The 23,623-nt window shown below is 38.2% G+C and overlaps 1 protein-coding gene across 2 annotated transcripts in view; it reads left to right on the top strand.

Annotated features, from left to right (window-relative positions):
• The window catches only part of scaf6 (SR-related CTD associated factor 6), a 58,128-nt gene extending 36,785 nt beyond the window's left edge, over positions 1-21,343 (top strand). For both annotated transcript variants that reach the window (XM_067788049.1, XM_067788050.1), the window contains 7 exons: positions 3,529-3,605; positions 12,160-12,358; positions 16,636-17,799; positions 17,879-18,046; positions 20,373-20,678; positions 20,749-20,920; positions 21,146-21,343. In XM_067788049.1, the coding sequence (XP_067644150.1) occupies positions 3,529-3,605; positions 12,160-12,358; positions 16,636-17,799; positions 17,879-18,046; positions 20,373-20,678; positions 20,749-20,920; positions 21,146-21,244 (2,185 nt within the window). In that variant the 3' untranslated portion in view covers positions 21,245-21,343. The remainder of the gene's footprint in view (positions 1-3,528; positions 3,606-12,159; positions 12,359-16,635; positions 17,800-17,878; positions 18,047-20,372; positions 20,679-20,748; positions 20,921-21,145) is intronic.
• Positions 21,344-23,623: the final 2,280 nt, after the last annotated feature.

The raw sequence follows: 23,623 nt of genomic DNA, 5'->3' as shown, positions 1-23,623 counted from the left end.
ATTTTGCGAAAGCCATGCTGGTGGGTAGTTAAGCGAAGGTTCGCAGTGAAATGAGAGAGCAGCAAAATATTGATTTGAAAAAGCTATTTAATATTCCCATTATGAAATTTAGAAAAGTCCGCCTTTCACAGGTGATGAAATTTGCTGATCGCTGAATTGAAAGGAGTACTTCAATTTACATATTATAACGAATTTTAGGAGATTGCGATTATATTGCACCTTCTTCTGACGTTCGAATCGCTGAACTGTCGAATAAATAACTCCAATATCCAGTATTTATTTAGACTACTTTGGGGTAGTACAATTATACTTCAATATCACGTACTTCACAAAAGCGTGTTTTAATAAAACTGATTAGTTATGTATTCTTCAGCATGCGCTGCGTTATACTCTCTGTTGCCTCGTTAGCCAATTCTAGTCACTTCACGATCATGTGTTGTTGTTGTTGTTGTAGCGATACGGTTGCTCCCCGAAGGTTTAGGGAGTGATCGATGTGATGGTCCTTTGCCGTTTACAGATCCGGTACGCTCCGGTAACACAGCATCATTAAGGTGCTGGCCCGACCATCTCGGGAACGATTTATATGGCCACATTAAACCTTCAGGCCAATCCGGTATTTTAGTCGCCTCTTACGACAGGCATACCTACCGCGGGTATATTCTAACCCCCTGACCCGCTGGGTTAACGATCATGTGTTCTAGAATACCTGTACCTCATGCTTGGTTACCTAGCTATATACATGTATATTTGTAGTTTATGCTTTTCTTCTAGCCATATGCGTGTGTATTTGTGAGTAACTACTTCTCCTAACTGATGACTACATATGTGTATGTGAGATATTCTTCGTTGCCTTCTATGTACGTAAGTGTTGCTTGCCTTAATGTGTACATGTACATAAGAGTGCCGCTTGCTGTTTTTGTTGCTTTGATTATTTACTAACAGCATAGTGATGCTAATATTCGCCATAATATTTTCTTATTTGATCTCAATTTTCTGGTATTTGCCTATATTCCAAAAAGGATAAATATTAAAAATAACATTCATTAATAGAAAATAAGACACTCATCAAAAACAAAAATTATAATATTTATCACGTAAAGAAAAAAACAAAAGGTTATAGAAATTAAAAATCAGTTGATTGATAGATGCGTTGAAGCTTATTTTTCTTGTATTGAATTATTGATTATTTCGCCAAAGAATAGCATATTTCAGATTGCTTTTTAACATGCGGCCGAAGGTCCTGGGTTACAGGCTCCCCGAAAAAGGCAACATCAAAATAGGTTAGAAGCAAGCACTCCTAGTGTATATCAGGCATAAAAAGTTTCTCAGCGAAAATTCATCTGTCTTGTAGATGCCGCGAGGAGTTAGCAAAAAAACATGTAACTTCCGACCCGCTAAGTGTAGGAAAAATTAAAAAGTAGCACGACGCAAATTGGAAGAGCTGTTCGGCCGAAATCGATCAATGGGTGCGACCATTCACAACTTGGCATCAAGGCCTCTAACGGAAGTCCAAGGAAAATGGCAGTTTCAACAGAAGTGGACCATAGGGTTGTTGGTGTTAGAGGCCTAGTTTCAACATTACAATTGAAAAGATGGTTGCTGTCATATGGCGACACATTGCATGCAGGGCATACATTACGCATGTCGGGCTTATTCTGTATCCAGAACGAAGTTGTGGCAGGTTGACTCGTGTCTCCCCTGGAAGTTTGCTTTCTTCCGGGCGCGTCCTGGCAAAGGCGTTATCGATTCTGTGTGGGTTTTGCCTAGGGCCTCCTTATGTTTGTCTGGATCAAACGCCTGTGCTGGTAGGTGCCGGATCTCATCATAGAGCTGATGGAGATGTTCCCCATAATGCTCTTCGACGCAGGCCTAGATGAAGAAGTTGTTTTCTAGGGTGCCCCCGTTCGTGAAAATTTAGCAAAAACTGACTGTAAAGCATTTCGTTATGCTCTTTTATGTGGTAACACCGGATTGGGACGATTACCGTCGATTCATTTAGTGCTGCACCCTCCTTGGCCAACACGTTGACCTTTCATTGCCTTTTATTCTTAATATGTAATTACTTGGTTTTGAATGGGTGGTCGTCTCCGAACAACTTCTGCTCTAGCTTGACTGTCATACTGGATATACTCGATGGTAATTGTAGAAAAGCTGCCTAACCCCTATCTGCGATAAGACTTCGAGCTTAAGGGAACGATCATATTACCACCAGTTCATTTATCAGGTCTGTAGACAACTTACATACTTACGCTTGAGGAAGGAGTGTAAGAATAGTTTACCAACAGTTAATGCATAGTTGAGCATGGTATTTTATATGTATATAGACAGATTCTTGAAACGGCGTTTCATCCCCCAGCTCACAAAAGCGACAGATTTTTTAACTATCTTCGGTGACATCGTAAACTACAGTGGACCGTATAACACCCAGTGTGAGTTCGTAGGTGCTCTCTGCTTACATTAATGAGTTTGGCTGATACCTTCGTTGCTGGTTGTATAAACAATTTGGCCTGTCTTTGCCGTGCGCATCCAATAAGTCATCTGCATACCCTTGTGTGTCAAATTCATTGGGTTTCAGTAACTGAAGGAGGGCATATGTGATAATGTCCCACAAGAGAGGAGATAGTACACGTTGAGGGCATCCCATAGTAGCCACAATTGACTTAGTTGCCCCTTCCAGCTCTTCTTAGCATGGTTCGCACTGAGCGAATGATCATTGGGCTTATATCCTTGAAAATCATAGCTTGTTCGATAACTTTGTGTGTGGTGTTATCGATAGCCCCTGAAATGTCAATGAAAGCGCAGAGGGCTATATTTTTAGACTTCAAAGTCTTTTTAATTCTTACCGTGAAGCTATGATTAGCCGTCTGCGTGGAATTTCCTGACTGGCAGGCTAATTGATTCCTACACTAGGGAGTTTATTTAGGTTAAGCTCCCTAATGTGCAGATTCAAAATTTTCTCAATGCCCTTTAAGAGAAACGAACTAAGGCTAATAGGTCGAACCGACGAGGGCAGTTGCACTAGTTTCCCCAGCTTTGATATAAATACTACTTTAACCTCTGTCTACCTGTTTGGAGTGCAGCCGAGCAGGATAGATGCCTTATATAGGTTGGATAAGGCAGTGGCTAAATGGTGTATTCTCTGCTGTAACAGGCAAGGACAGACCCCATCCGGTCCTGATGACTTGAATGGGCTGAAAATAGACAACGCCCATTTCTAGGCTTTATTCTCTGTCACTAATGGTCAGTGTTTAGAGCCTGCTATACAGTCCGGAAAGTCAGTTGCACAGATATTATGGCTCACTGGGAACAAACATAACAATTCCCCAATCGACAGATTTTTAATCTCTTATGCCTGAACTGTGAAAGTAAAAAAATTAAACAAAATTACTAAATTTAATATTAATAAGTAAAATGAGTTTCTTTAAAAACTTCAAACTAAATGTTGACTTTCAAAAACAAGGCGTTCATGCATAAAAATTGGTGTAATACGTAACAAATTATTATAAAACTTCTTTTTCCATTTTCCAGCGTACGCAAAAACTCCCATGATTTGAAGAATAATTTGGAAAACGTGGTCATACCAATGTTTTGTAGCGCAGATTTAAGTAAGTTTCAAAATTGTATTAATATTTTTTTTTTAACTTATACATTGGGTTGGGTCGATTTGTATGGACGAAAGTTAACCGATATCGCGTAATCGGTTTTTCGATAGGATTTTGGCTCAGGAAAAAAAGTTCCACTACGCATACCCAAAAAAATAATTTTCGTGCCTGCAAAATTTCATTTTTAAACGGTTTTATTTAGCTTGACTTGACAGGCTGTCTGGCTGGCACGAATTTTGTAATTGAAATTTAAGTAACTTCACGATATCCTACAAGCTTGAAACTTGGAACCCGATGACAGTGCAATAATAAGAAAAAACTCCGATAGGTGGTACATGGATCGAGATATTTAAAAAATCGTATTTGTAGTCCAATTAAATATATAAATAAAATAATGCATACATGAATAGAAAGCGACTTATGAATTAAAATCGCCGCTAGGTGGCGCAAGGATCGAGATATTCAAAAAAATCTTATTTGTACTCTGATCTGGCAACGTCAAACTGCTTGGTTGTTTTTTGTTTTGTCTGTGATTTTTTAACTAAATAAAAATTATTAGTGGATATTTTTCGATTTTTTCCGTGATAATTTTGATTTTGAAATATCTTGTGTGCTGCAGTGCTTTGCTCAAAACAATAAATGTGTTTGAATTGTGCTAAATTTATTCAAAGCTACATGCACTAAATTCTTTGCCTTTTGCATATTTTATTTTGTTGATTTTTGGCGGTTTTTTAATATTGCAATTGTTGTTGTGTGCTTACTTGTGTTTTTCACTCTTTCACAGCTGCTTGCCCTTTTAGTGGCTGTTATATATACAGTGCCTTTAAAACTGTTTCGCTAAGTCATTTAAAAACTCATTGAAGATGTCTCTAGATGAACAGGGAACCAATAAACGGTCAATTATATTCCAGGTTACACATGACAAATTGAAATCGCCTAACACTATGACCAAGTCAGAAGCACTAATTAAAAAAGGCACTGACCTTATAGCTGATGAATGTTTGCAGTATATATGTAGATCAGATTGCGGAGGGACGTAGCTTACAGTAATATAAGTATAACAGGTTAAGTGTTTAACTCGGACACAAAGAAATTCGATTTTATCGGCTTCAGGGATCAGAATTTCTTCAGCGGAAAAGCTGGCATCAACAGCAATCAAAACTCCTCCACCAACGTTGTTCTAACGATCATTTCTAAAAATTTCGAAACTATTACTCAAGATTTCAGAGCCAAACACGTGCGGCTTAAGCCAGGTTTCAGTGAAAAACAACACCTTGTAGGTGAGGTCGTAGCTCTTAAGGAACAGGTCAGTAAGTTTTATTTTAATCCTCTTACATTTTGATAGTACAAGGTAGTGCTAAAATCACAAACTAGTTTTTTGAATCTGGAGCAGAACTTTGAGGAATTCGTACAGTTTTCCGAGGTTGTTCCCGAACGAATTCCCGAATGAGTGCGCCATCCGGCCAAAAATATTTATCTAAAATCGTTACAAAACTGTCCCAAGAGACATCAATTTTAAAAGATGATATACATCTTTCTGCTCTAAATTTGAATTTCCGACCGAGACGTTATGTAATGCTTCACGTCCTCGATTGAAGTATCGCTAGAAAAACGCGATATAAGTATCGATTTATTAGGAGGGACTACGACAAGAGCACTAGGAGCAGTTTTTTCTTGATTATTTTGCTCTAATAACTGATCAGTGAGGCGGGTTGCAGAAATTTCTTTCGAAGTAGATGCGAAATTATCATCAGAAACTGTCACTTGAATCGTGGCAGAGGTAGACGTGGACGAAGCCCAGGCGACTGGACAGGACTGGTCACACGCCTAGTGTCATTATCCAGTTCAAGGCATGGCGAATTAAGATCGAGCAAGTCATTGGAGTTACCAAGAGTCAGCGCTGTAGGTGCAGAGACGACACCGAATTAATCGTCAAGGTTTCATCCGGGACGTGCGTTTTTTAGTGGTTTTCTTGTCTGCGGTTTTCTTGTCTACGGGCTTCGGGGATGCATCAAGGCACTTAAAGGACTTAAAGGCCTCTTCATGCTTAGCAAACTTTTTATTTAAGATTCGGAGCTCTTTTCCAATCTCTCCGAATGCCTTTCGAGTGGTACTAAACAACTTGAAGATTTCCACGTCAGTCGCCCTGCGCTTAGGACGTGCCCAGCGAAGCCCTATTCCCTTGTTGATATAGTCAACCACTCTTCCGATAAATCCAGCACATTCAACATGAGTGACACTATCACATAACCAACATGCTATACGCTCAGGTTCATTTTTAACTGAGCAGTTTTCATAAACACACTCAAACGACATTATTAAAGAATAAATTAAATTAAATTATATTATTAAAATTAATTTCAATTATTGCGTGTGACTGTACAGCCCTGATTGTGTTATTAAGTTTAGAAATCACTACTTTTATCAAGTAAATAGTGTTTTAAATAAGTATGGTTAATGCTTGGATCTCGTATATGTTAGTGACGTTTCTAAACTCGCTTTGGATCGATGTGCACAATTGGTATTGCCCGAGGACGTGTATCACCCACCATTGGAGATTATTGCTGAAACATCCCGACAACTAAAACATGTTGTTTCCAACCAAAACGACTTTTTTTCTGTTCGCTTTTTATTTAGAAAAACCTACTTCGAAATGCTGAAAGACAAGGTATCCAATATAATTTGGCCCCAATATGACGGAGATGTTGAAGAAAGCGTACTGCATTTCACTAATGTGTTACACCGCATTTTTCATACTTGCGTTCCTCAAACTTCTCGCCCTAGAGCACCACTTAAAACTGCCTGGTGCACTAGAGAATTGAACTACTTAAAAAATAAAAAAAACTCGCTGGTTTAAGCGATATAAGAAATCTGGCTTGTCAAGTGACTATGGTGTTTATTCTATTTTACGTCACAAATATAATTCTCTGAGCAAGATATGCTACAAGAACTACTTAGAAAAGCTAAAGCTTCATCTTCCAACCCAAAGTCGTTCTACGGTTTTGTTAACTCCAAACGTAAGTCTACTGGTTTTCCTTCTGTCATGAAATTTGACAACATAATTTCAAGTGATGACGTCATAATTGCTGATATGTTTGCTGATTTATTTAAATCAAACTACTGTGAGTCGGCTTCACGACAACCCTCCACCTGGGTTACCAATGCTTGACGGTGTACGAGTTCCGTTAATATCTGCTACAGATGTTTTTTTAAAGCTAGAAGGCCTGAAGACTTCTTATTCTAGTGGTCCTGATAAGATTCCCACTGTTGTTCTGAAAAGTTGCGCTGAATTTCTTTATCAGCCCTTAACTAATATATTTAACGCCTCTCTAAAACAAGGAATATTTCCTATTTTGTGGAAAGAATCTTTTATAAAACCACTGTACAAAAGTGGCAGTAAATCTTGCGTAGCAAACTATAGAGGAATTGCAAAACTTAGTGACATACCGAAGCTTTCCGAGTGCATTGTTACAAAACAGTTAGCTCACTTACTATATCCAATAATCCACCCGTCTCAGCATGGGTTCTGCAGAGTTAAATCAACCGAATCAAATTTGCTTCAGTTCACAACGCAAGTCTCTAGAAACTTTAGAAATAACCTTCAAACAGATGTAATTTACACAGACTTTAGCAAGGCTTTTGATAAACTTTCTCATACAATTCTTATTAACAAACTTGACTGTATGGGGTTCTCATCGACGTTTCTAGGATGGATCTCCACTTAACAGGAAGGAAGCAAAAAGTGATCTTTAAAGACGCCTCATCGCAATTCATCAAAGTTACATCTGGCGTACCTCAAGGAAGCCATTTTGGGCCTCTATTGTTTTTATTATTTATTAATGATCTTCCAAGTATGTTAACTCGCTCCGAGATTTTAATGTACGCCGATGATGTAAAGTTCTTTAGACCCATTCAAAGCCATGGAGACAGACTACTTTTTCAGAACGATTTGGATAGCTTAGTTCAATGGTGCAAGGCCAATGAAATGACCCTCAACCTAAACAAATGCAAATTCATGAGTTTTACTAGAAAATCAAATCAGGTACATAATTATTCGATAGGTGACTACCAGCTTGAGCAAGTTACTAGCTTCATCGATCTCGGTGTGACAATGGACTCCAAACTAGACTTCAAATATCATATTGAAACTTGTGACTCGATCTAGAGGTGTGTTAGCTTTCATTAAACGATGGTCAAAAGAATTCATGGACCCTTACGTCACAAAAGCACTCTTTACTGCCTTAGTTAGACCGATACTAGAAGACACGTCAATTGTTTGGAACCCACGGTATCAGATTTATCGTGACAAGCTGGAATCGGTTCAAAAACAGTTCCTGCTTTTTGCGTTAAGTCACTTATCGTGGGATCCAACAAGGAATCTTCCATCGTATAATAGGCGGTTGAAGTTTATTTACCTTCCTTCCCTTGAGAGCCGCAGGGAAATTTTGGGTGCATTTTGATGGTGAAATTATTGGGAGGGATAGTGAATAGCCCATTTTTACTTAGTGAGATAAAGATTAATGTCCCTATGAGACCATCAAGACATTTTCAACCACTCTTCCTGAGTACATGTAGATCTAATTTTGAAATGCACGAAGCTTTTCGTTGTTTGTGTCTGGATTTCAGCAAGCACTACATCAATTTTGATATTTCAGACACGCCTTTCTTAATAAAGAAAAGTATACTATTTAACCTAAATTAGAAAATGATTATCTAATGCAAGCACAGGCAAATCAAAACACATTAAAGTGTGATAAGATCATACGCCTAATAATTACATTACAAAAACGTACTGGTCACTGCGTCATCTACAGCATACATTACATCTCACGAGAGCCCCCTACTGGACAAACAGCTCCCTCATGAACATTTCGCGTTGGCTCCTTTATGAGCGCTTCACGTCGGCTCCCTAATGGGCACACAGCTCCTTTCTGAGCAAGTCTCGTCCTTCAGAGATCCTCACGACGGCCGCCTGCTTGAGCATACGTATAAAAATCGATGCACAACAATCTATCCTTCCTATAAATTTGTATAATAAATATGTTATTTATATCGCATATACTACATGGCGGCCACCGTGGTGTGATGGTAGCGTGCTCCGCCTATCACACCGTATGCCCTGGGTTCGCAGCAACATCAAAATTTTAGAAATATAGTTTTTCAATTAGAAGAAAATTTTTCTAAGCGGGGTCGCCCCTCGGCAGTGTTTGGCAAGCGATCCGGGTGTATTTCTGCCATGAAAAGCTCAGTGAAAACTCATCTGCCTTGCAGATGCCGTTCGGAGTCGGCATACAACATGTAGGTCCCGTCCGGCCAATTTGTAGGGAAAATCAAGAGGAGCACGACGGCAAATTGGAAGAGAAGCTCGGCCTTAGATCTCTTCGGAGGTTATCACGCCTTACATTTATTTATTTTTTATACTACATATTTTATGTAAAATGAACAGTTTAGTCTGTATAAATTTTAAATTGTAGACTAATAAATAAATAAATAAATTAGGCTCATATTTGGAACACATAATACATAGATGAATAAAAAGCGACATATGAAAAAATCGCTGTCAGGTGGCTCAAGGATTCAGATATTAAAAATACTGGTATTTGTGGTCCAATTTGGCTCATATTTGGAAAAAATATTACTTACAGTCCTGTAGAAGTGGCATCAAAATACTTTGGAGTTCGAGGAGGGACAAGCATATGTGGCGCAGAGTCTAGTAAAGTCTTTGTAAGGATTATGTATTGAGGACTTAGGTTGTAACAAATTGTCAGGAGAGAGTCCGTGTAATAATGAGTCACTAACGCCCCGATTCTGAGCGTTACCGGTAAAATAGTACCCAGAACATTATGTAACCGAATATCGTTACCAGTTCTTTTATCCGCGATTCTGGCCCAAGTGGTAACGCTGTCATCACCGAAAAACTCACCAGTGTCTGTGGGGAAATTGAAAGGTAGTTTCTTTCGCTTTCACGGTTGCCACTTTGGTCCATTTGGACCAAAAATGGTCCCTTCCAACCCCATTTGGTCCGCTGGTGCTTTTCTTCCATGTTGGTCCTTTTTAGGCAGTAGCCACGATTGGTACTTTTCTTTCTTTTTCACTCAGGTAAAAATTCACAATATTGCCCGAAAATTCGCCACACTTTCGTTAGCCCCCATATAATTTTGAATTTACTTCAATGAAACTCTCACCATAAAAAATTGCTCAGTCAATAAAATGTACCAAAACAATAACATTTCACCTAGGATATAACTTATGCCAGGCATTAAAAAGAAAAGTCTTGGCAAACACATTGGCGCATGATCATAGTCAAAATTAAATAGATTTTAAATTTAGTTCCAGCTTTTTGACATAATTTTCTATGAGCTTTCTGTCAAAAAAGCTGGAACTAAATTTAAAACCTTTTTTGATTTTGACTATGATTATGCGCCATTGTATTTAGTTGTTGATGAAATAACCGACTAATCAAAAAAAAAACTATTTTTATAGTAATATTAATAACGGCTAGATATTTCGAAATATATGCAAATAAAAATTGCTTCTCGCCTTGCATAGCTTATAGCGAGCACTCTGCCGCGAGCCTAACACTTTCAAAACTTATACAAAGAAATTCTATGCATTACTTCTCTTTTGTGGCACGTTGATATTTAAATATTTCTCACCCAGCTCAATGAGTTCAAGGAATTCCAGGACTATTGTGGTGTTAAGCCACGCAAGGTAATTGAAAACTAAGTATCTTGACACAAGAAATATTTTAACTCGAAGACAGAAGGAAGCAAATGCAAAAGCGATTTGATTTCGGAAGAAATGTTTTTTATAAAATTATTCCCGTAGGTGCTAGCAGAACCCCTGAGGCCTGGAATCAAAACTCACACTTACTTAATCTAGGCTCTGATATGAAGTTTAAACGTTGAGGGAAAAAGTAAGCATCTCTAAAAATAGCACTAACAAAATTGCCTAGTTTCATTTATGATTTACTGAGTTTTCCACATACATAGTTCGGCAATAGAACGCAAATTTTGAACTAGAACCAAGAGCTTTGTGACCAAAACTAGGTTCACAACGCTTGGTTGGTGAAAGACATAGACTTATCCTATGTCAAAATATAGTACCATTTTTGGTTGCACGCACATAAATTTGTTTGATCAGCTTGAATTAAAGGAAATTCTTCACTATATTTAGTAAAATTTTATATGGGAACATCCTAAAATTTTGTATTTTATACTAATAAAATAAAACAAAATTTGGTCCTTTTTTCGATGAATTTTGGTCCCAAATGAAAACATGGTGTGGCAACCGTGTTCGTTTTACCGAAAATGTCTCACTTGTAGATATAAGGTTAACGAATAAACGGGACGATGTGTATATGCATATTATGCATGATAAGTTTCTACATAGGTATATTGTAATTTATTCTGTGAAAGTACATAATGTAAACAAATATGTATAGCAAGAGGCAACACTTTTTACTATTATCTTTACTTATTTGCGCTTAAAATTCTTTATTTTTCAGTTTTTCCTTTTTCTAAACAACAGCTGTTGTGTGGTTATTTCGATGTAACCAACTACTTTTGTGGGTAAAAAATTATGCGGCTACTTTCGCGGGTAGAATACCAAAAGGGTGTAAAAGTTGCCACATGATTTCGTTACCGTGGTGAAGAATGTTGTTACCACACTAGAATCGGGGCGTAAATGAACTAAATAAAATGAGAAATAATAGGCAATTAAATGAAGACTAAAATCTTGAAAACAAAATAATTTTAAAAAAATTTACTTTAAACGGTTTTATTGAAAACAAGTAATAATAATACTAAAAGCTAGAAAATAATTAGGTAGGTCTTAGGTACTAGTCATCACACTCCTCATCAATCTAGGGCGTTGATCAGACATGGCGGCGTTTTTTTTTTCATATGTCGCTTTCTATTCATGTATGTATTATGTGTTCCAAATATGAGCCTAATCGGAGCACAAATAGGATTTTTTTGAATATCTCGATCCTTGCGCCATCTATCGGCGATTTTTATGCATAGGTCGCCTTCTATTTATGTTTGTATTATGTGTTCCAAATATGAGTCAAATCGGACCACAAATACGATTTATTGAATATCTCGACCCTTACGCCACCTAGCGGCGATTATTTTTTCATAGGTCGCTTTCTATTCATGTATGTATTATGTGTTCCAAATATGAGCCTAATCGGAGCACAAATAGGATTTTTTTGAATATCTCGATCCATGTACCACCTATCGGAGTTTTTTTTCTTATTATTGCATTGTCATCGGGTTCCAAGTTTCAAGCTTGTAGCTTATCGGAAAGTTACTTAAATTTCAATTACAAAATTCGTGCCAGCCAGACAGCCTGTCAAGTCAAGCTAAATAAAACCGTTTAAAAATGAAATTTCGCAGGCTTGAAAATTATTTTTTTGGGTATGCGTAGTGGAACTTTTTTTCCTGAGCCCAAATCCTATCGGAAAATAGATGGCGCGATATCGGTTAATAAATCGACCCAGTCTAATATACATACGTCATATCTTTGATTTTAATCCAACTTTATTTCTCACCAGTCGCCACAGCAGAACAACGAACCAAACTTACCAAACTTTTATCACTGTGGGAATCCAAGGCTAAATTTTTCGATGCATGTGTTATATCCAAACTACAATCGCCTGATTCGTCTATGCAAGAATACAAGACGAATCTACAGAATTTACATCAAGATATTGTTACGAAATTTGCGCAAGGAACCAAGACCACTCTCGATAAGTATGAACAAAACTTAAATTTTTATGTTATGAATAATTTTTGTGAATTTATAACAGCTCTTGAAAAAAAAACAACATTTTAAATAACTTTGTAGCAAAATAATTAGTAATAACAAATTTGTCTAAGTATTGCATGGCCATAAGGTTAGATTAGGTTGAACTACCTGGTCCGTTAGGGCCTCAAATAGACTGGATGAGTCCATGCGATGCCTCTCCGATAGCCATATGCGTGTGGATGTGTGAGTAACTAGTTCGGCTGATGAGTACATATTTTTGTGCGTGAGATAGCTCTTCGTCGCCTTCTAAATAAGTGTTGCTAGCTTTGTTGTTGTAGCAGTGCTTCGCCGCACCTAACAGCCGCGACCGATCACAAATTGTCATCAATATCCTCTAACGGGAGTCCAAGGAAACTTGCTGTTTCAACAGGGGTGGACCATAATGAAAGGGGTGTTAGAGGCGTTGGTTCCACATTACAATTAAAACAGAGATGGTTGGTGTCATGTTGGGACACATTGCAAGCGGGGCATAAATTTTTTATGTCGGGGTTGATTCTGGATAGGTAAGAGTTTAACCTGTTACAGTATCCAGAACGAAGTTGAGTAAGAGTGCCACGCGTTTCCCTGGGGAGTATCCGTTCCTCTTCCGCGAGTTTTGGATACTTTTCTTTGAGTACTGGATTCACCGGGCAATTCCCGGCATAAAGGTCCGACGCCTGTTTGTGGAGTTCACCAAGGACCTGTTTGTGTTTTTTCGCTTCATACGGCTTGGTTCTAAGGTGCCGTATTTCCTCAAAATGCTTACGGAGATGACTCCTTAAGCCCATAGGCGGTGCTGGCTCATCAATCAGATGTCTGTTGGGATGCTCAGGTTTCTGGGTATTCAACAGGAACTGTTTGGTCAGCATCTCATTCCTCTCCCTGATGGGGAGTAATCTCGCCTCATTATGCAGATGGTGTTCTGGGGACATAAGAAGACATCCCGCGGCGATTCAGAGAAGCAGTATTTTGGCAGGCCTGTAGCTTCTTCCAGTGGGTAATTTTTAGGCTTGGCGACCATATGGGTGACGCGTAGCACGTAATCGGCTGGCTAATTGCTTTGTATGTAGTCATTAGCGTTTCTTTATCTTTTCCCCAAGTACTGCCAGCGAGGGATTTGAGGATTTTGTTACGGCTCTGAATTCTCGGAACAATTGCGGCTGCGTGCTCACCAAAATGTAGATCCTGATCAAACGTCACACCCAATATTTTGGGGTGTAGGACAGTTCGTAGCGTAGTGCCATCGACGTGGATGTTCAAAATGGTCGACATTTGGGAGTCCATGTTGTAAATAAGGTCGCGGAAGATTTACTCGGTGATAATGCCAGGTTTCGCGAGGCGAAAAAATTGGAGAGATCAGGGAGGTAGCCGTTTATTCTATTGCATAGCTCATCGATCTGTGGGCCTGGGCCTGTGGCCATTATTTTGCAGTCATCGGCGTAGGAAACGATTGTGACTCCTTCCGGTGGTGAAGGTAGCTTAGATATGTAGAAATTAAACAAAAGTGGGGATAGGAACCACCCTGTGGCACCCTTTGTTTAATTCTTCTTGGTTTTGGTGTTTCGTTTCTAAATTTCACCGATGCCTGCCGACCACCCAGATAATTTGCGGTCCACCTTTTAAGACATGGGGGAAGGGTAGACCCTTCCAGGTCTTGCAGTAACAAGCCATGGTTGACCGTATCAAAAGCTTTTGATAGGTCTAGCGCTACGGTACTGTTCTATGACGGGGGTTTTGATTTAAACCGCAATTTATCTGGGTGCTAATGGCATTTAGCGTGGTGGTAGTGCTATGAAGTTTTCTGAAGCCATGCTGATGACAGGCTAGCTGCAAATTTGCTTGGAAATAGGGGAGCAAAATGGCTTCAAGCGTCTTGGCTACTGGCGATAGGAGAGATATCGGACGATACGACTATCCTATGTTAGCTGGTTTCCCAGGCTTTAGTAGCGTTTCACGTCACGTTCTCTCGCTAAGTTTGCGGCCTCCGCTGGGAAGTGGGACCGAATTTCGGGAATTCTCCCGGCGGGAATGAAACGTGCCGAGGCGGATTCAATGACCTTGCGGAAGGCACGCTCCCCTTGGCGGGCATCAGTCGGGATAGGGAGGGCAGCAAAGAGGTTGTCTGTAAAAGATTTATATTCGTGCCACTTTCCTTTTTTGAAGTTTATGAAAGTGCGTTTTTCTGTGACGATGAAGTCGGCGGTACGCTCGAGCGAAATAAGTATAGGCAGGTGGTCGGATGCCAATGTTACCATCGGCTGCCAGTTGACGCAGTTTACGAGTTCTGCGCTCACGATTGAGATATCTGGCGAACTGTGACAGCTTCCTACCATACGTGTGGGGGCGTCTCCGTTTATTGTGCAGAACGTCGTTTCTTCTATTTGATCCGCCAACATCTCACCCCTACTGCCCGCCTGCAAATTTGAATGCCATAGATCGTGATGGGCATTGAAAGCGCCTAAGATAATGCGATTGTTGCCAGTGAGTAAGGCACTGATATTAGGGCGGTATCCACTGGGGCAACAGGTGGCAGGAGGGATGTAGATGGTGATGATTTCTAGGTTTGCATCGCCTGACCAGCCATGTGTTTTTACGGGATGATACCATACACCGGCATCTTAAAGCTCCATATGACGGACCCTATTTAGTGATCAACAGATTTCCAAAGACATACACCATTTTAATTGGCACCAAGCAGGTAACGGTTTCAATAGATATACTAAAACCCTTGTATTTACCAAAGGAAGATTCGATAGCAACGTATAGTAAAACACCATAGTTTCAACAATTACGGCCGCTCATTTTAGGAGGGGAGTGATGTAGGGTTAAATATCCTACTACATGGTTTGGGCGTTTGGTATGGCAACGCTGCGCAAGAAGCTTCGAGAAATAAAAAAGACAACTCTGTGTTTTTAGTATTCGCTTGGTGTTAGAACGCAATTCAATATATTATTCTAATGTACAAACATTGGCATGTAAATTTAGTTATATTTTAATAAAGTTTTGAGGAATCACAAGTAAGATTCCTAAACATGCTAATCTTCTTTTGGCGCTTGCATTCAAATAAAATTAGGTTGTACATATTTCTATACTGTTTTTATACTTAGCGTGCTTTGCACACAGAGTATATTAACTTTGATTAGATAACGATTGGTTGTACAGGTATAAAGGAATCGAGATATCGAAAAAAAAATTGATTGAGCCATGTCCGGCCGTCTGTCCGTTAACACGATAACTTGAGTAAATACTGAACTTTGGTGCACTAGCTTATCTGGACCCAGAATATATTGGTATTGAAAATGAGTGAAATCGGATAATAACCACGCCCACTTTTTATATAAATATATAAAATTTTGGAAAACACAAAAAACCTGATAATTTAGTAAATAAATGTGGACTGATATTGAGACTCTTGATAAAAATTTGGAAACATTTTTTAAAATGGGCGTGGCACCGCCCACTTGTGATAAAATCAATTTTACAAATATTAATCATAAATCAAAAATCGTTAAACCTATCGTATCAAAATTCGGCAGATAGGTTGCCTTTACTATAAGGAATGCTTTGAAGAAAAATTAACGAAATCGGTTAAGGACCACGCCCACTTTTATATAAAAGATTTTTAAAAGGGGCGTGTACGAATGAAATAAGCTATATATTTGCAAAACAGAGCTTTATATCAATGGTATTTCATTTCCCAAGTGGATTTACAACAATAAATAGGGAAAACTTCAAATTTAAAAATATGGGCGTGGCACCGCCCCTTTTATGACTAAGCAATTTTCTATGTTGCGGGAGCCATAACTCGAAGAAAAATTAACGGATCGTAATGAAATTGGGTACACAAATTTTCCCTATAGCAGGAAATATTTCTAGTAAAAATGGACGGGATCGGTTAAAGACCACGCCCACTTTTATATAAAACAAGTTTAAAAGGGTCGTAGACTAGAATAATAAGCTATAACTTAGCAAAAAATAGTTTTGAATCAATGATATTTCACTTATCAAGTTTTATTGCAAGAGGAAATGGGGAGACATTTTTTTTAAACGGTCGGTGCCACGTGTTATGTAAAAAAGTAATTTATATGTAATGAAATGTACAATTGAAGCTCACGCTGAGTATATAATGTTCGGTTACACCCGAACTTAGCCCTCCTTACCTGTTACTTTTAACTCCCTAGAGAAAACCTACTTTCATACATTTAAATTCTTTGGTTTTCATTTTTGCTATAATCTTTCTTAGCTATCAGAAACAACATCAGATTTTCATCCAGCATGCTACTCAACAAATAACACAATTGGAACAACAAAAACAACAGTTGGAACAACAGATGTTAGCAACAGTTTTGCCAAATGCAGCTGCCATCTTGCCAATTACCCCGACTAAATTACCTCCACAACCCCAACAACAGCAGCAACAGCAAACACCGAAAATTCCATCACTTATGTCACAAAAAATTTCCATGCCAGATAGCAATGATGATGACCACATAAATCCACCAGGTGTTGATGATAGTTATAATAACGCTGGTGTTAATAGTAACAGATCTCATCACTATCAGCAACAGCAACCATTTGATAACAACATGAATTTTGGACAACAAACAGCTGGTGGACAGCAAAACAACAATTTCCCTCTTGATAATATGCAGCAGCACCAACAACATGCACAGGGAGCTACAGGGAATTTTTTCATTCCCGATATGTCAAGGCCACCACCAGGCTTCGCAAGCGGCGGTGCCAATAATATTGCCAATCAAATGCCATCTGCTGGTATGTCACAACAATTCGGACCGCAATTAAATAACATTCCGCAGGCTGTCAACAATAACAGTGGCATTGGTGGGGGTGTTAGTGTAGGGATGGCAGGAGGTGTTGGTAGTAGCATTGGAGGTGGTGGAGGGGTGAGTGGTGTGATGGGTAATAGTAATGGTGGCGGCATTAGTGGCAACCTTGATACTGCAAATTCGAATGTCCCAACTGCTAATATTGATGTATTAGCTCTAAATGCAGCTATACAATTAGTGTTGAAACAAAATCAGCAACTTCAGGGTTTAGATCAAATTGGACAGCAACAACAAATGCAACTTCCAGATATGCAGGGGCAATCTCTAGCACAAACACAATTACTGCCACATCTCATGCAGGATAAAGATGATGATATGCCACCGGCACCGATAGGCTTTATGCTACCACAAATGGAAATGCAAGAACAATTGCCATCAGCGCCTTATTATGATTTACCTGCGGGCTTGATGGTGCCATTAATACGTCTGGATGATTATAGTTACAAATCACTCGATCCGGCAGATATACGTTTACCACCACCTGCGCCACAAAGTGAACGTTTGACTAATGCATTGGCGGCATTCTATGCGCCGCCAACACATGATCGACCCCGTGATACGTACGTTATTGCTGACAATAATACAGAAATTATTGAACTAATCAATTTATTTTTCTTGATTTTTTTTTTCCTCCAACAGGGAAGGCTGGGAAAAACTGGGTCTTTATGAATACTATAAGGTAAAGAATGCGGCGAAAAAGCAAAAAGAAGAGGAAATACAAAAAGGTGAACGTGAAAAAACGCGCTCACCATCCCCAATCATATTGGAGAAACCTAAAAAGATTAAATTCAATAAACGTTGCTATCGGTAAGTTTTACGATAACTGCATATAGAAAATAATGTTTTGGGCTGATACCTTCCAACGTGCAAGATTGTGAATTATTTTGGAACGATTTTCTGGAACGTATTTTACACTCACTTATTAGATTTTAAAAATATTCATTTAAAATAAAGCCCAATCTGTAACATAGACTACATAAATTACATAAATTCCAACATTGCATTAGACTTAAAACACTTAATTGAACTTTGAAAAACTGTTATGACAATTTTTAGAAAGTTTATGAATATGCAATTCGTAGCCCATTCATTTTTGGTACAATAATGTACAAATAAGTAGTAACTCAAAAATTTTCTTCATGGGCGTAGCCAGATTCCAAATTAAGCGGGGGAAAATAGCTTCGAGGTAGGGTGCCTCTCCAGACAAAGTCGTGGTTTTTCTATCCGAATTAATTATTATATTTATACTCAGCTGAGTAGAGCTCACAGAGTATATTAACTTTGTTTGCATAACGATACCCCGTAACGGCATAAACTAATCGAGATAGATATAGACTTTTATATATCAAAATGATCTGGGCGAAAAAAGAAATTCATTTAGCCATGTCAGTCCGTCCGTCTGTAAACACGATAACTTGAGTAACTTTTGAGGTATGTAGGTTCCTGGGCACTCATCTCAGTTCGCTTTTTAAAATGAACGAAATCGGACTATAACCACGCCCACTTTTTCGATATCGAAATTTTCGAAAAACCGAAAAAATGCGATAATTCATTACCAAAGACGGATAAAGCAATGAAACTTGGTAGGTGGGTTGGCCTTATGACGCAGAATAGAAAATTAGTAAAATTTTGGACAATGGGCGTCGCACCGCCCACTTTTAAAAGAAGGTAATTTAAAAGTTTTGCAAGCTGTAATTTGGCAGTCGTTAGATATCATGATAAAATTTGGCAGGAACGTTAATCCTTACTATATTTGTGCTAAATAAAAATTTGCAAAATCGGATCCGAACACGCCCACTTAAAAAAAAAAGTTTTAAGTCAAATTTTAACAAAAAATTGAATACCTTTGACATAATGTCCTATCCCCATTTTTGTTTAATTTCTACATATTTAAGCAAATTTCACCACCAGAAGGAGTCACTATCATTTCATACGCCGATGACTGCACAATAATGGCCACAGGCCCAGGCCCACAGATCGATGAGCTCTGCAACAGAATAAACGGCTACCTCCCTGATCTCCAGTTTTTTTGCCTCGAGAAACCTGGCATTATCACCGACTAAATCTTCCGCGACCTTATTTACAACGTGGACGTCCCAAATGTCGACCATTTTGAACATCTACGTCGATGGCACTACGCTACCGATTGTCCTACACCCCAAAATCTTGGGTGTGACGTTTGATCAGGTGCGCACGCAGCCGCAATTGTTCCGAAAATCCAGAGCCCTAATAAAATCTTCAAATCCCTTGCTGGCAGTACCTGGGGAAAAGATAAAGAAACGCTCATTACTACATACAAAGCAATTGGCCAGCCGTTTACGTGCTACGCGTCACCCATATGGTCGCCAAGCCTAAAAATTATCCACTGGAAGAAGCTACAGGCCTGCCAAAATACTGCTCTCATAATCGCCACGGGCTCCCTTCTTATGTCCCCAGAACACCATCTACATAATGAGGCGAGATTACTCCCCATCAGGGAGAGAAGTGAGATGCTAACCAAATAGTTCCTGTTGAATACCCAGAAACCTGGGCATGCAAACAGACATCTGATTGATGAGCCAACACCGCCTAGGGGTTTAAGGAGTCATCTCCGTAAGAATTTTGAGGAAATACGGCACCTGAGAACCCAGCCGTATGAAGCAAAAAAACACAAGCAGGTCCTTGGTGAACTCCACAAACAGGCGTCGGACCTTTATGTCAGGAATTGCCCGGTGAATCCAGTACTCAAAGAAAAGTACCAAAAACTTGTGGAAGAGGAACGCATACTCCCCAGGGAAACGCGTGTCACTCTTGCTCAACTTCGTTCTGGATACTGTAACAGGTTAAACTCTTACCTATCCAGAATCAACCCCGACATACAAAATGTATGCCCCCCTTGCAATGTGTCCCCACATGACACCAACCATTTCTTTAATTGTAATGTGGAACCAACGCCTCTTAACACCCCTTTCATTATATTAGCTTTTTTTCAATTCCGATTCTGAATTAAATTTTTTGTCGGTTTCTTAGTTCCGATTTGATCTATTTGAATTAAGTAAATTAAAAAAAAAATAAATTTTGAGTGAAATAACCGACCATTTTAAAAGATTTGCAGTTTCTTATTTCGAATAAATTTTTATTTTACATCTTACAGTTCAAAAAGTCGCAGTCGTTCCAAATCACCTCATCGATCGCCGCCTCCTCCACGTGCAAACTCCAATCGTCGCAATAATCGTCACAACAAGCAACGAAGTCGTTCACCTAAAAAATCGCCACAATTTGAACGCCTTGAACGTGAACGTCTGGAACGTGAGCGCCTTGAACGTGAGCGCATTGAGCGTGAACGCATTGAACGTGAACGCTTTGAACGTGAAAGAGAATTTTCGAACAGTAGTCGAGAAAACCGACCAGATCGCGGCAATCCTCGACGTGAACGTTCTATTACGCCACCTAGTTTTTTGTAAGCATTCGTATATTACTTTTATATATACATAAAACACTTTTCAAATATTTAAATTCCTCATATGTAGCACTGGAAGTTTACAAAAACAAAACGAGTTTATTGAAGAATCAAATAAGGGGCATCAAATGCTCAAGAAAATGGGGTGGATTGGATCAGGTGCTGGTTTGGGACCAAAGCAACAGGGCATCGATCAGCCTATCTCAGGTGGTGAAGTACGCGATCGTATAGACATGTATAAGGTAATGCAAATCTGAAGTTATTGCTGCATAGTGTATTATATATGTATGTATGATACGCTGTTAACAATTTCGAGCAAAGACTGCACTCAAAGAGCTATCGAACATACATAAAAGATACTTCATTTAGGAAAAGTGTAGTGTAGAAGTGTATTATTCGAACATTGTTAATTTCAATTATTACGTTGTAAAACTAATTTTGTTCTATTCTTTTGTATTCTTCCATAGGGTGTTGGCGTTAATATGAACGATCCGTTCGAAAACTTCCGCAAGAACAAAGGCGTAGCTTTTGTGCATAGAATGCGTTCACGGGATGAGAAGAGTTAAATGAAATTATTTTTATTTTTATTATTTTAATATTACTATTATATAAAAGGCTAAAAATATAAAATAAAGTTCTATTATAATAACAGTGATATAAAAAGACATGCATATGTACTTATTTTTCTAGTGTTTTTAATTTTTTTTTATACCGAAAACCTGCACTAATTCAGAAGGCAGGCTAAGTTAACTGAAGAAATCTGCAGAAACTACATAAAACAACCAAGAGGTGCGATCTACCGAAAGGAAATAAAAATAATGGTATGCATATTAGACTGGGTCGATTTAATAACCGATATCGCGCCATCGATTTTTCGATAGGGTTTGGGCTCAGGAAAAAAGATTCCACTACGCATACCCAAAAAAAAAATAATTTTCGGGCCTACGAAATTTCATTTTTTTGACTTTTTTCGACTTTGATTTTTAAGGTTTTTTCATGACTTACTAAAAAAATTTTTATTTGATTGTAAAATTGTCATGTATACCCTGTCCGACCCAAAAATATCCGCTAAAAACGATGTCGATAACAGTTTTTGAAAAAATAAAACAAATATTTTTAAAAAACTGTTATCGCCAACTTTTTTAGCGGACATTTTTGTGTCCGACAGGGTATACATATGAAATTTTTTTTAGTAGGTCATGAAAAAAACCTTAAAAATCAAAGTCCAGACAAGTAAAGGTGTCTAAGTTCGGGTGTAACCGAACATTATATACTCAGCGTGAGCTTCAATTGTACAATTTTAAAGTTGTTTTATATCTAAGTTGCCGTGGTCTTTAACCATTTGGTCCATTTAACCGTGGTCCATTTTTACTAGAAATATTTTCTGCTATAAGGAAAATATGTACCACCGATCTTATTACGATCCGTTAATTTTTCTTCGAGTTATGGCTCGCGAAACATAGAAAATTGCTTGGTCAAAAGAAAGGCGGTGTCACGCCCATTTTTTAAAATTTGAAGTTTTCCCTATTTATTGTTATAAATCCACTTGGGAAAGGAAATACCATTGATATAAAGCTCTTTTTTGCAAAGGTATAGCTTATTTTATTCGTCCACGACCCTTTTAAAAATCTTTTATATAAAATTGGGCGTGGTCCTTAACCGATTTCGTTAATTTTTCTTCAAAGCATTCCTTATAGTAAAGGCAACCTTTCTGCCGAATTTTGATACCATAGGTTTAACGATTTTTGATTTATGATTAATAATATTGGTAAAATTAATTTTATCACAAGTGGGCGGTGCCACGCCCATTTCAAAGTTTTATCAAGAGTCTCAATATCAGTCCACACGTAAAACTTCAACATTCTATGTGTATTATTTTCTAAATAATCAGGTTTTTTGTGTTTTCCAAAACGTTATATATATTAAAAGTGGGCGTGGTTATAATCCGATTTCGCTCATTTTCAATACCAATCTATTCTGGGTTCAGATAAACTCGTGTACCAAATTTGGTGAGATTTCAATATTTACTCAAGTTATCGTGTTAACGGACAGACGGGCGGACGGACGGACATGGCTCAATAAATTTTTTTTTTCGATACTGATGATTTTGGTATATAGAAGTCTATATCTATCTCGATTCCTTTATACATGTACATCCAACCGTTATCCAATCAAAGTTAATATACTCTGCGGGCAAAGCACGTTGAGTATAAAAATGAAATTTCGCAGGCTCGAAAATTATTTTTTTGGGTATGCGTAGTGGATCTTTTTTTCCTGAGCCGAAATCCTGTCGAAAAATCGATGGCGCGATATCGGTTAACTTTCGTCCATACAAATCGACCCACCCTAATGCATATATCTACCCTCTATATATTCGATTTAAGAAAATAGTACCTGGGCGACCGAGCTTTGCTCGGCAATCTTCGAGTATGCCGCATACTGTTCTACATGTCATCATTAATCAAACTCTAATTTTTTTCTATGTACATATGTTATATATTTTTACTTACCAATATTTGATTTCCTTAAAAATAGATTTCAAAAATATATCAAACACTAACCGCAAAATGAACTGGAATGAAAAATTTGAAATGGGTAATTCCAGCCTATAGTATAAGGGATTGTTATGACAAATTAGTGAAGTCGAGAACTTAGTTATTTAGGTCGAGTATCTTCATGCGCCGAATTATTAATTTCAAACATTTTTTAGTCATACACTATGAAAGTCTCACAATTTTATTACATTCCAAAAACTTGTAAATTTCACGAATGACATCTATCAGTTATGACAACTATCAATAATTTAATTAAATGTCAACTTACTTCCCTAAGCGCCATCTGTTGATAAGTAGTTAAATGGTTAGATGTCTTTTCAAATTGAACATATACCTCTAGTGTTCAACGGTAGCAAATTACCATGGTGAGATATCTTTTTGCTATGGTGA

Source organism: Eurosta solidaginis, chromosome 5, assembly GCF_040869045.1.
Source record: "Eurosta solidaginis isolate ZX-2024a chromosome 5, ASM4086904v1, whole genome shotgun sequence".
Classification (NCBI taxonomy): Eukaryota; Metazoa; Arthropoda; class Insecta; order Diptera; family Tephritidae; genus Eurosta; species Eurosta solidaginis.
Note: the sequence above shows the minus strand (reverse complement) of the source record. Positions and strands in the feature narration are given on the sequence as shown.